Source organism: Lepus europaeus, chromosome X (assembly GCF_033115175.1).
Source record: "Lepus europaeus isolate LE1 chromosome X, mLepTim1.pri, whole genome shotgun sequence".
NCBI classification, from domain to species: domain Eukaryota; kingdom Metazoa; phylum Chordata; class Mammalia; order Lagomorpha; family Leporidae; genus Lepus; species Lepus europaeus.
The window spans coordinates 31419958-31432581 of NC_084850.1; the positions used below are offsets into that span (position 1 = coordinate 31419958).

Here is a 12624-nt window from a genome sequence, read left to right on the forward strand (position 1 = left end):
TTGAAAAAATAAACAAAATTGACACCCCATTGGCCCAACTAACTAAAAAAAGAAGAGAAAAGACCCAAATCAATAGGATCAGAGATGAAAAAGGAAACATAACAACAGACACCACAGAAATAAAAAGAATCATCAGAAATTACTACAAGGGCTTGTATGCCAGCAAACAGGGAGATCTATCAGAAATGGACAGATTGTTGGACACATACAGCCTACCTAAATTGAGCCAGGAAGACATAGAAAACCTAAACAGACCCATAACTGACACAGAAATTGAAACAGTAATAAAGGCCCTCCCAACAAAGAAAAGCCCAGGACCAGATGGATTCACTGCTGAGTTCTACCAGACATTTAGAGAAGAACTAACTCCAATTCTTCTCAAACTATTCAGAACAATCGAAAAAGAGGGAATCCTCCCAAATTCTTTCTATGAAGCCAGCATCACCTTAATTCCTAAGCTGGAAAAAGATGCAGCATTGAAAGAGAATTACAGACCAATATCCCTGATGAACATAGACGCAAAAATCCTCAATAAAATTCTGGCCAATAGAATGCAACAACACATTAGAAAGATCATCCACCCAGACCAAGTGGGATTTATCCCTGGTATGCAAGGATGGTTCAACGTCCTCAAAACAATCAACGTGATACACCACATTAACAGACTGCAGAAGAAAAACCATATGATTCTCTCAATAGATGCAGAGAAAGCGTTTGATAAAATATAACACCCTTTCATGATGAAAACTCTAAGCAAACTGGGTATGGAAGGAACATTCCTCAATACAATCAAAGCAATATATGAAAAACCCACGGCCAGCATCCTATTGAATGGGGAAAAGTTGGAAGCATTTCCGCTGAGATCTGGTACCAGACAGCGATGCCCACTCTCACCACTGCTCTTCAATATAGTTCTGGAAGTTTTAGCCAGAGCTATTAGGCAAGAAAAATAAATTAAAGGGATACAAATCGGGAAGGAAGAACTCAAACTATCCCTCTTTGCAGATGATATGATTCTTTATTTAGGGGACCCAAAGAACTCTACTAAGAGACTACTGGAACTCACCGAAGAGTTTGGCAAAGTAGCAGGATATGAAATCAATCCACAAAAATCAAGAGCCTTTGTATACACAGGCAATGCCACGGCTGAGGAAGAACTTCTAAGATCAATCCCATTCACAATAGCTACAAAAACAATCAAATACCTTGGAATAAACTTAACCAAGGACGTTAAAGATCTCTACGATGAAAATTACAAAACCTTAAAGAAAGAAATAGAAGAGGATACCAAAAAATGGAGAAATCTTCCATGCTCATGGATTGGAAGAATCAATATCATCAAAATGTCTATTCTCCCAAAAGCAATTTATACATTCAATGCAATACCAATCAAGATACCAAAGACATTCTTCTCAGATCTGGAAAAAATAATGCTGAAATTCATATGGAGACACAGAAGACCTCGAATAGCCAAAGCAATCTTGTACAACAAAAACAAAGCCGGAGGCATCACAATCCCAGATTTCAGGGCATACTACAGGGCAGTTGTTATCAAAACAGCATGGTACTGGTACAGAAACAGATGGATAGACCAATGGAACAGAATAGAAACACCAGAAATCAATCCAAACATCTACAGCCAACTTATATTTGATCAAAGATCCAAAACTAATCCCTGGAATAAGGACAGCCTATTCAATAAATGGTGCTGGGAAAATTGGATTTCCATGTGCAGAAGCTTGAAGCAAGACCCATACCTTTCACCTTACACAAAAATTCACTCAACGTGGATTAAAGACTTAAATCTACGACCCGAAACCATCAAATTATTAGAGAGCATTGGAGAAACTCTGCAAGATATAGGTACAGGCAAAGACTTCTTGGAAAAGACCCCAGGAGCACAGGCAGTCAAAACCAAAATTAACATTTAGGATTGCATCAAATTGAGAAGTTTCTGTACTTCAAAAGAAACAGTCAGGAAAGTGAAGAGGCAACCAACAGAATGGGAAAAAATATTTGCAAACTATACTACAGATAAAGGGTTGATAAGCAGAATCTACAAAGAAATCAAGAAAATACACAACAACAGAACAAACACCCCACTGAAGAGATGGGCCAAGGACCTCAATAGACATTTTTCGAAAGAGGAAATCCAAATGGCCAACAGACACATGAAAAAATGTTCAAGATCACTAGCAATCAGAGAAATGCAAATCAAAACCACAATGAGGTTTCACCTCACCCCGGTGAGAATGGCTCACATCCAGAAATCTACCAACAATAGATGCTGGAGAGGATGTGGGGAAAAAGGGACACTAACCCACTGTTGGTGGGAATGCAAACTGGTTAGGCCACTATGGAAGTCAGTCTGGAGATTCCTCAGAAACCTGAACATAACCCTACCATACAACCCAGCCATCCCACTCCTTGGAATTTACCCAAAGGAAATTAATTTGGCTAATAAAAAAGCCATCTGCACATTAATGTTTATTGCAGCCCAATTCACAATAGCTAAGACCTGGAACCAACCCAAATGCCCATCAACAGTAGACTGGATAAAGAAATTATGGGACATGTACTCTATAGAATACTATATAGCAGTAAGGAACAAACAATGAAACCCAGTCATTTGCAACAAGATGGAGGGATCTGGAAAGCATCATGCTGAGTGAATTCAGCCAGTCCCAAAGAGACAAATATCATTTGTTTTCCCTGATCAGCGACAACTGAGCACCAAAGGGGAAACCTGCTGAAGTGAAATGGACACTATAAGAAACAATGACCTGATCAGCTTTTGTCCTGACTCTAGATGTACAATGTAATAATTTATCCTTTTTAGTATTTGTTGTTGTTGTTGTTGTTCTAGTACTAGTGGTTGAACTCTGTAAGTAACACACAATTATTCTTAGGTGTTTAAATTTTAACTGAAAAGTGATCCCTGTTAAATTTCAGAGTGGAAAAAGAGAGGGAGGAGATGCACAGTTTGGGACATGCACAATCAGTCTTGCCCCAAATGATGGAGTTAGAAATGTGCCAGTGGATTCCAATACAATCCCATCAAGGTGGCATGTACCAATGCCATCTCACTAGTCCAAGTGGTCAATTTCAGTTCACATTCGATGGCTTGGATAGGTCTAAGAGTCAAAGGGATCACACAAACAAGACAAGTGTCTGCTAATACTAACTGATAGAATCAAGAAGGGAGAGAAAGATCCAGCATGGGAAGTGGGATACACAACAGACTCATAGAATGGCAGATGTCCTAAACAACACTCTGGCCTCAGAATCAGCCCTCAGGGCATTCGGATCTGGCTGAAGAGCCCATGGAGTATTGTAGGCATGGAAAGCCAAGATACCATGGAAAAGAAAAAAAGAAGAAGACCTAAATGAAAGATCTCTGCAGGTGAGATCCCAGTGGAAAGAACGGGGCCATCAAAGAAGGAGGTACCTTTCTCTGAAGGGAGGAGAGAACTTCCACTTTGACTGTGACCCTATCGGAATAAGATCAAAGTCAGCGAACCCTAAAGGCTTCCATAGCCTTGGCAACTCATGACTAGAGCCTAGGGAGATTACTGACGCCATGAACAGGAATGTCAAATTGTTAAGTCAGCAACAGGAGTCACTGTGTACTTACATCCCATGTGGGATCTGTCCTTAATGTGTTGTCTAATGTGCAGTGATGCTATAACTAGTACTGAAACAGTATTTTTACACTTTGTGTTTCTGCGTGGGTACAAACTGATGAGATCTTTACTAATTATATACTGAATCGATCTTCTGTATATAAAGATAATTGGAAATGAAAAAAAAAACCTGGTGTTAAATTGGAAATGGCATAGAAAATTAATTAATTTTTAAAAAAATAATATGTAGGATCTCTGCCTTTAATGTGCTGTACACTGTTATTTAATGCTATAACTAGTACTCCAACAGTATTTTTTTTTCACTTTGTGTTGCTATATGGGGGCAAACTGTTGAAATCGTTACCTAATTTATACTAAACTGATCGTTTGTATATAAAGAGAATTGAAAATGAATCATGATGTGATTGGAAGGGGAGAGGGAGCGGGAAAGGGGAGGGTTGTGGGTGGGCGGGAAGTTTTGGGAGGGGGAAACCATTGTAACCCATGAGCTGTACTTTGGAAATTTATATTCATTAAATAAAAGTTTAATAAAAAAAAATGGATATATACAGTATGTGGACATTTTGTTTTCTTCCATTCATCGTAATTGTTTTGAAGTCCATTTATGTTGTTATGCACCAATAATTCATTCTGTTTCAGGACGGAATAGTAATCTATTGTGTGACTATACCACAGTTGCTTGCTTTACCCGTTGACCTATTCTTGGACATTTGAGTCATTTCTGCTTTTTAACTATTAAAATAAAGCTGTTATGGAAATTTTTATAAGTTTTTGTGAGGATAAGTTTTCATTTCTTTAGGATGAATGTCCAGAGTGCAAAGACTCTCCTGGTATGAATAGCTTTAACTTTAGAAATGTACCAAAATGTTTCTATAATGGATGTACCATTCTATTAATTTCTCACCACCATTGCATCAAAACTGTAGTTGTTCCACATCCTTGTCAATATTCGGTGTGCTCAGAATTTTTTTTTTTGACAGGCAGAGTTAGTGAGAGAGAGAGAGAGAAAAAAAGGTCTTCCTTTTCCGTTGGTTCACCCCCCAAATAGTTGCTATGGCCGGTGCGCTGTGCCGATCCGAAGCCAGGAGCCAGGTGCTTCTCCTGGTCTCCCATGCGGGTGCAGGGCCCAAGCACTTGGGCCATCCTCCACTTCACTCCCGGGCCACAGCAGAGTGCTGGACTGGAAGAGGGGCAACTGGGACAGAATCCGGCGCCCCAACCGGGACTAGAACCCCGGGGTGCCGGCGCCGCAGGCGGAGGTTTAGCCTAGTGAGCCGCAGCGCCGGCCTGTGCTCAGAATTTTTATAATCCATTCTAATATGTATATAGTGATATCCTCATGGTGGTTTTAGTTTGAATTTTCCTGGAAACTAATAGTGTTAAGCATATTTTCACTTGCTTATTGCCATTCCTGTAACTTTTGTTGTGAAGTGTATCTTCAAACCTTTTCCCATCTTAAAAACTATATTTCAATTCTTTATTAATCTGCTCACATTTTGCTTCTTGTGAGGCTACAAAATAGGTTTTTCTTAGATGAAAAATTAAATACATGTTTGTGAGGCTGCAAATGTATCATTCATTTGGTACATCTCTATACCTGTTTACTCTTCAAACATAGTTTCTCATGGTACCCATCTATCCATTTGAAACTTAGATATTATAACATTGTACTTACATTTCTCTCATAGCTAGATTTTTGGAAAAAAACAGACCTATAATAAATTTGATTGAACTTTATCTTCTCTAGGGAATATGTAGTATTTTAGGTAACAAGTTGTGTGTGCAAGTCTAAAAAATCAACCACTTAAGGGGCATTGTAAGTGCTTTATAGATAATGCATCCTATGGGAATTTTGAGCACCACCAAGACTTTTATGTATTTTAGGAAATATTTCTTTTTTATTTTTTAAAGATTTTTTATTTATTTATTTGACAGGTAGAGTTACAGACAGTGAGAGAGAGAGAAAGAGAGAAAGGTCTTCCTTCCATTGGTTCACCCTCCAAATGGCCGCTACGGCTGGTGCGCTGCACCAGTCCGAAACCAGGAGCCAGGTGCTTCCTCCTGGTCTCCCATGCGGGTGCAGGGGCCCAAGCACTTGGGCCATCCTCCACTGCCTTCCCGGGCCACAGCAGAGAGCTGGACTGGAAAAGGAGCAACAGGGACTAGAACCCGGCACCCATATGGGATGCCGGCGCCACAGGCGGAGGATTACCCAAGTGAGACAGAGCACGGAGCCTAGGAAATATTTCATAATGGTAACATTGTTTTCAATAAAATGAAGTGAGGCAATTTAATGAACTTTACTGACTGTAAATAAGTGAAATATTTTTCTTTTCCTTTTTACTTTGTTTTTGGCTTTGCCACTTTAATTAAAAGAGCAACTCAATTCACAATATCTAAAATATGGAATCAACCCATATGTCCATCAACTGATGACTAGATAAAGAAATTGTGATACACACACAATGGAATACTACTAAGCCATTAAAAAGAATGAAGTCCTGTCTTTTGCAACAAAAAGGATGCAACTGGAAACCATTATACTTAGTGAAATAAGCAAGTCCCCACAAGATGAATACCATATGTTTTCCCTGATCTGTGGTAACTAACAGAGTACCAAAAAATTTAATGTATAGGAGTGAAATTGACATTTTGAGATTCGATGGTTTACAGCACTTGTTTTCTATTGTTGAGGAACAGTGTTTTTTTCTTCATACTGTTTGTTGAACTGTTAGTTTAGGGTTAATCTTATGCATATCAAGTAAAGTGAAAATAGATTATCATAAAAATTAAGAGTGGGAATAAGAGAGGGAGGAGGAAGAAGGGTGGTAGCATGGGCAGGAGGGAGGGCAGGGTGAGAAGTATCATTATGTTCCTTAATCTCTATATATGAAATTTGTTCACCTTAAATTTAAAAATTAAAAAGAAAATGATAATGAAAGAGCAACTAATAACATATTTGGCTTATTAATTTTTTTCTGAATTGTTAACTTTTTCTGTGCCCTAAATCCATGGGAAATAAATGGAGGCAATTCAGAGCAAAAGCTTTGTTTCCTGTCCTTTCAAATAGAATTAGAGCTGCTATGCTAAAATATGTGATAATGCCAAGATAAGTTGACATCCTTACTGTTCTCCTTTTTTCTGGATTCCCATTGACTTCATAGAAATCTCCAGGGCAGAAGTTTTCCAAGTAGGCTCCTTACATGAGCAACAGAAGCCTTTGGCCGGCGCTGTGGCTCAACAGGCTAATCCTCTGCCTAGTGGAGCTGGCACACCGGGTTCTAGTCCCGGTTGGGGCGCCGGATTCTGTCCCAGTTGCCCCTCTTCCAGGCCAGCTCTCTGCTGTGGCCCAGGAGTGCAGTGGAGGATGGCCCAAGTGCTTGGGCCCTGCACCCCATGGGAGACCAGGATAAGCAACTGGCTCCTGCCTTCAGAACAGCGCGGTGCACCAGCCGCAGCGTGCCAGCCGCGGCGGCCATTGGAGGGTGAACCAATGGCAAAAGGAAGACCTTTCTCTCTGCCTCTCTCTCTCACTAGCCACTCTGTCAATAGCCACTCTGCTTGTCAAAAAGTAAAAAAAAAAAAAAAAAAAAAAAAAAAAAAGAAGCCTTACCTGGAAACTCACTCAAAATGCAAATACTCTGAACCTCCTCCAAACCTGTTAATAAATCAAACAGAAAATAGGGCTGACGGGCAGTGATGAGGGTGGGGCACATTAATGTATGTGAGCCCTCCAGGTGATCTTAAGCAGGAAAGTGTGAGAACCACTGATCTAGGGGAATGAGGAGATTGGAAATAGAGGCCTATAGAAAATTCCTCTCTTACAGTTTCAAGCTGACAGGCTCATTACCAGGTCACTGGAGCAACAACTGCACAGTACTATTGGATAATGAAACATTGTGAAATTAAGAGGCATGAATATTAACTAACCACAATATTCTAGATCGCTAAATTTATATTGGGCAAAATGGAATTTTACTTTTAGCCTTATGGCAAAGAGAAGCATGATTTGATAAGGTTTTATATTTCATAAGTGGAAGCCATGCCTTTCTTTAAAAGCATCACTCCTTTGGAGTTTAGACAAATTACTAGAAAAGTAGAATTATTCCTAAAGACGTTTATCACAGAAATCATTAAGTAACATACTCAGCAGTGCCCTGAAACAGTTGGTTTTTAAATGAATTTTTCTATTTTAGAATATTTGCCAATGACATCTATTTCACAAAGCACAGCACTAGGCACCTAATGGCTATTAAATAAGCATTAAGAATTAATTTGTTAAAGCCTTATTTGTCAGTTGTATGTCACAAAGCTAGTTAATTAAAAATACATTCATATTCTATACTCTTTAATAAAGTTCTGCCTAAGAGCCGGAACTTTCTGTATTTGAAGAATTAAACTCATGTTACATTTTGCATTTTATTGATATGTGCTAAGGATTAGATGTATTCAGTTAAGCTTCTTCCTGACCAAATGACATACCCTGTCGACTCTGATGTCAGTCTGAGAAAATCCTATATAGTGTACTACATCTCCGGATTACCTTATCTAAGTATTACATGGACATTTCAGATGATATGTCTTGGCATGTGGTCATTTTTCATTAACTTATTAGGGATTGTTAAAGCATCTTTCCCCCTTTTTGACACCTCACTATAATTGGATGTAAAATTGCCTGTAAGACTGAATGGCTGATATTCGTGTAGTAAGCTGATGGAGCTTCATTGGTGTCCCACAGATACTGTGCCCAGATGGTGTCATAGACAAATGGGCTCTGTTGTGATCTGTTGTCGGCTATGGACAAGTAACATCTAGTCTCTGGACTTTATTTTCTTCAAGTGGGCAAAGAGGGGATTTGCTACATCATCTTTCAGATGTTGAACATTTCATAATTCTAAGATTTCGAGGGAGCTGAAAGGAAAATCTAAACCATAAAGCACTGCCAAGATGTAATACATGACTGAATATTTTCTATGTATTTGTTGAAAGCATGAATTAAGCAGAATAATCAACATAAAGTAGACTCTAAACTCCTTTGGAGATGGTGGGAAATAATATTAAGTATTCATAATTTTAGAGTTTAAATTAATGTGTTTTGGAAGTTATTTTGGAAACATGTATTTGAACTTAATATCTTTTTCTCAGTTTTCACACTGAATTATTTATTCTTAACTCCAATGTGTATGAGATTCTAGAAAAGCAAATAATTTTAATATTTTAAATATAGGTGTGCTCCACAGATCATGCACATTCTTCCTAGAAGAGAAATATCTTTTAAAGGACAGCTCTCTGTACTTAATACTCTTCCACACTCACTTATTTCGTTGCATTTTGTTCACCTAAAATTATAGCTATAAAGCTATTTTGGGCATGCTTTTTCCAAAACCTTATAAGAATCAACAGGAGCATAATTTTAAGCTGCAGAAGTGCAAAGTAAGCAACAAATCCTAGCTACTGTAAATAAAAGGCCAGAATTCTAACTTTTTAAAAAGCATATACTTTCTAGCAATGGGGGAGGAGGGCATGGGGACAAAAAGTAGAATTTTATTGGATATTTCCTCATACTTCTACATTTTTCTCTGACTTTTGTTTCTTCTCAGAGATGGAATTCTGTGAAACGCCTCACACTCTGTGCTCTGGATACCAGACAGACATGCACAGTGTTTCTCGGCATGGCTACCAGCTAGAGATGGGATCTGATGTGGATACGGAGACAGAAGGTGCAGCCTCACCTGATCATGCATTGAGAATGTGGATAAGGGGAATGAAATCAGAGCATAGTTCCTGTTTGTCCAGCCGGGCCAACTCTGCATTATCCTTGACTGACACTGACCATGAAAGGAAGTCTGATGGAGAAAATGGTAATAAAACTATCTTTACTATTTACTTAATAAAACAGAGACAGAGAGACAATAGACTCTTTAGCCTTTGCTTTGGCTTCCTTCCTTGAATCTACTCATCTTTCATTTAAAAATGCAGGATGAAAATACAAATTATCAGGATATCCTTGAACAAGGTATATACTGGCAAATAGACATATTTATTTGTAATGGTAGACAAAATATTTTTCATTTCTCATGAACCAAGGGAAATAATCCCAGGTAGTCAGCAATAATGTGTACATCTTATTTATTACTCACCTTTTATTTTCATCCTTATTTTCCAGTGAAATCCTAATGGCCTTTATTATATAAAGTACTCATTTCATGCATTTTGGCTTTACATTAATGTATGAACAAAGAGATGAATAATTGTATGGCAAGAATGCATTAGATGTGCTTTCTATTTTGATTCAGTTTGACCTGTGCAGTGTACAGATTCAAATTAACCACTTTAGTCTGTGATGATTTTTAAAAAACAAACCATGAGCTAATATCGATTTGCCAGACAATAGGTACTAACAGCAGTGCTATTATATTGTAATTATACATTATTTTCCTGAAACTTTTGGAAAAGGAAAAGTTTTGTCTCTTTGCTTTGTTGGGGAAAGGTTAATTTATTTTATATCTGCTCTTCTATCCATACTAACGAATGCAACCTTTTCATAAAAAGCCCATTAATGCTTACTAAACCCATACATGCAGGCTCTCTATCATTCTGTTTGTCTAAATTTCATAGGTCCCCATCACTGTGACTGCAGGCCTAGTCTGTCAGCAGTGGCTGATTAGTATTTTTTCACGTGGTAGAGAGTTAACCAACTGCCCTATACCTACAGCTTTTTCTATTCCATCCTCTTCGGCATTTCTCAGCCCAAAGGAGAAACTGAACACAAGGATATATCAACTTGAATAGTTGCCCACTAATTATAATATCACTTCCTAAATTGTAATTCATAAGACTTTGTAATATCAAAAAGTATCCTTTGGGTCTTTTTTCTTTACATCATTTTCAAGAATGTACAATGTGTTGCTGGCTTTGTTAAAAAATGTAGGAGATAAAGTATGGAAATGAGAAGGGAATATATGTATATATGTTGTTATATATATGTGTATATGTATGTATAAACATACATATACATATTCTTGTATGTGAAAGATCATTAAGATGGAAGTTAGGAGAATTTGGCATTTGACCACTAGAATGTTCTGGGCTTCATCTATCAATCAAGAAAAACAGTGACCAAAATTACATGAAATTCACTGGTAAGAGATCTGCATTGCCAGAATATATTATCTCTCTCCTTTTTTTAAAAATTTATTTTATTTATTTGAAAGAGTTATAGAGAGAGGTAGAGACAGAGAGCAATGTCTTCCATCCGCTGGTTCAATCCCCAGATGGCCACAATGGCCGGAGCTATGCCGATCTGAAGCCAGGAGCTAGGAACTTCCTCCAGGTCTCCCATGTGGGTGCAGGGGCCCAAGTACTTGGGCCATCTTCTACTGCTTTCCCAGGCCATAGCAGAGAGCTGGAACGGAAGAGGAGCGGCCGGGATTAGAACCAGCGCCCATATGGGATGCCAGCGCTTCAGGCCAGAGCTTTAACCCACTATACCACAGCGCCGGCCCCATATCTCTCTCTTTTTTTAAAAAAAAAAAGATTTATTTATTTACTTTGAAAGTCAGAGTTACATAGAGAGAAGGAGAGGCAGAGAGAGGGCGAGAGGGAGAGAGGTCTTCCATCTGCTGGTTCACTCCCCAGTTGGCCACAATGGCCAGAGCTGCGCTGATCTGAAGCCAGGGCTTCCTCCAGGTCCTCCCATGCGGGTGTACGGTCCCAAGGGCTTGAGCCATCTTCTGCTGCTTCCCCAAGCCATAGCAGAGAGCTGGATCAGAAGTGGAGCAGCTGGGTCTTGAACCAGTGCCCATATGTGATGCTGGCACTGCAGGTGGTGGCTTTACCCATTATGCCACAGCATTGCTCCTATTATCTCTTGATATTGGAATGTAGAGCAAATTCGCTGGGTAGAAACATTAAAGTAAGTCCCCATACACACTGGGTTCTGCCAGTATTTTATCCTTACAACACCTTTGGAATGAGTTTTCTTTTGGGGTGATGAAAATATTATAGATAACTCTAGATAGCGGTTAATGGATGTACAACTCTGAAAATAAAGATAGTCATGAAACACTATGCTTTAAAAAGATGAATATTATGGTATATGAGTAATATTTCAATAAAACTGTTAATGTTAAAATTTGAGGAATCCAAGATTCTTTAGACAAGGACTGATTAGGAAAATGTTGCATTTACAGGTTTTAAATTCTCTCCTGTTTGCTGTGACATGGAGCCTCAAGCTGGATCTACTCAAGGCAAGTGTTTCCAAATATTTGGCTACAAATTATTTTTATCTTACCACAAAGTAGAATCAATCCACAAAGTAGAATCCCACCATTCTGACAACCAACACATGGACGTGGTCAATGAACCTGTCAGAGATCACTTACTCCATTGGCTTATTATTTTATCGCTTTCCTCAAGAAAACTTCTCTTGTGAATATTGGTGAAAAATAGGTAAAGGGGGAACTGGTGAGGAGGACAAGACAATGGGAAATGCAATGGGAAAACACTGATTTGCCATGGAGACAGACATGGAAATCAAGTTGAGTTGGGTTTGGCTTCATGACTTCCTTTATAGCTACCTTTCTTTTCATTGCATGGCTCTAACAATTAATTCAGTGTAGTTCACATACTATCATAAATTTCCCATGCCACCTAGCATATGGCCTTGGTCTTTTCCTGCAGATGCTCCTGACTTGGCTTTAGAATCACATTTTATCCATGTCATGAATTATCAGTAATGCCATCAAATGAAAAAAATTTCATTCATTTTATAAACCTGCATTTAGACTACACAGTTCCTCAGTGATGGAGAGTGATTTTAAAGATGCTTACAATTCTCTCTATTCTAGAATAACACTGTATGACTTAGGTTTCCTAATTATATTTCCAAAATTATGTCTGTAAGGAATTGTTCCTTTAATTTCATTAATTGATCAAACCTGTCAGAATATTTGCTTTTTTTCTCATTCCATCATTTCTA

The 12624-nt window shown here is 38.5% G+C and overlaps 1 protein-coding gene across 1 annotated transcript in view; it reads left to right on the plus strand.

Moving 5' to 3' along the window:
• The window catches only part of TENM1 (teneurin transmembrane protein 1), an 893298-nt gene that overhangs the window by 334001 nt on the left and 546673 nt on the right, over positions 1–12624 (plus strand). Inside the window, exons 4-5 of the mRNA XM_062183627.1 lie at positions 9245–9505; positions 11837–11893. Of these exons, the coding sequence (XP_062039611.1) occupies positions 9245–9505; positions 11837–11893 (318 nt within the window). The remainder of the gene's footprint in view (positions 1–9244; positions 9506–11836; positions 11894–12624) is intronic.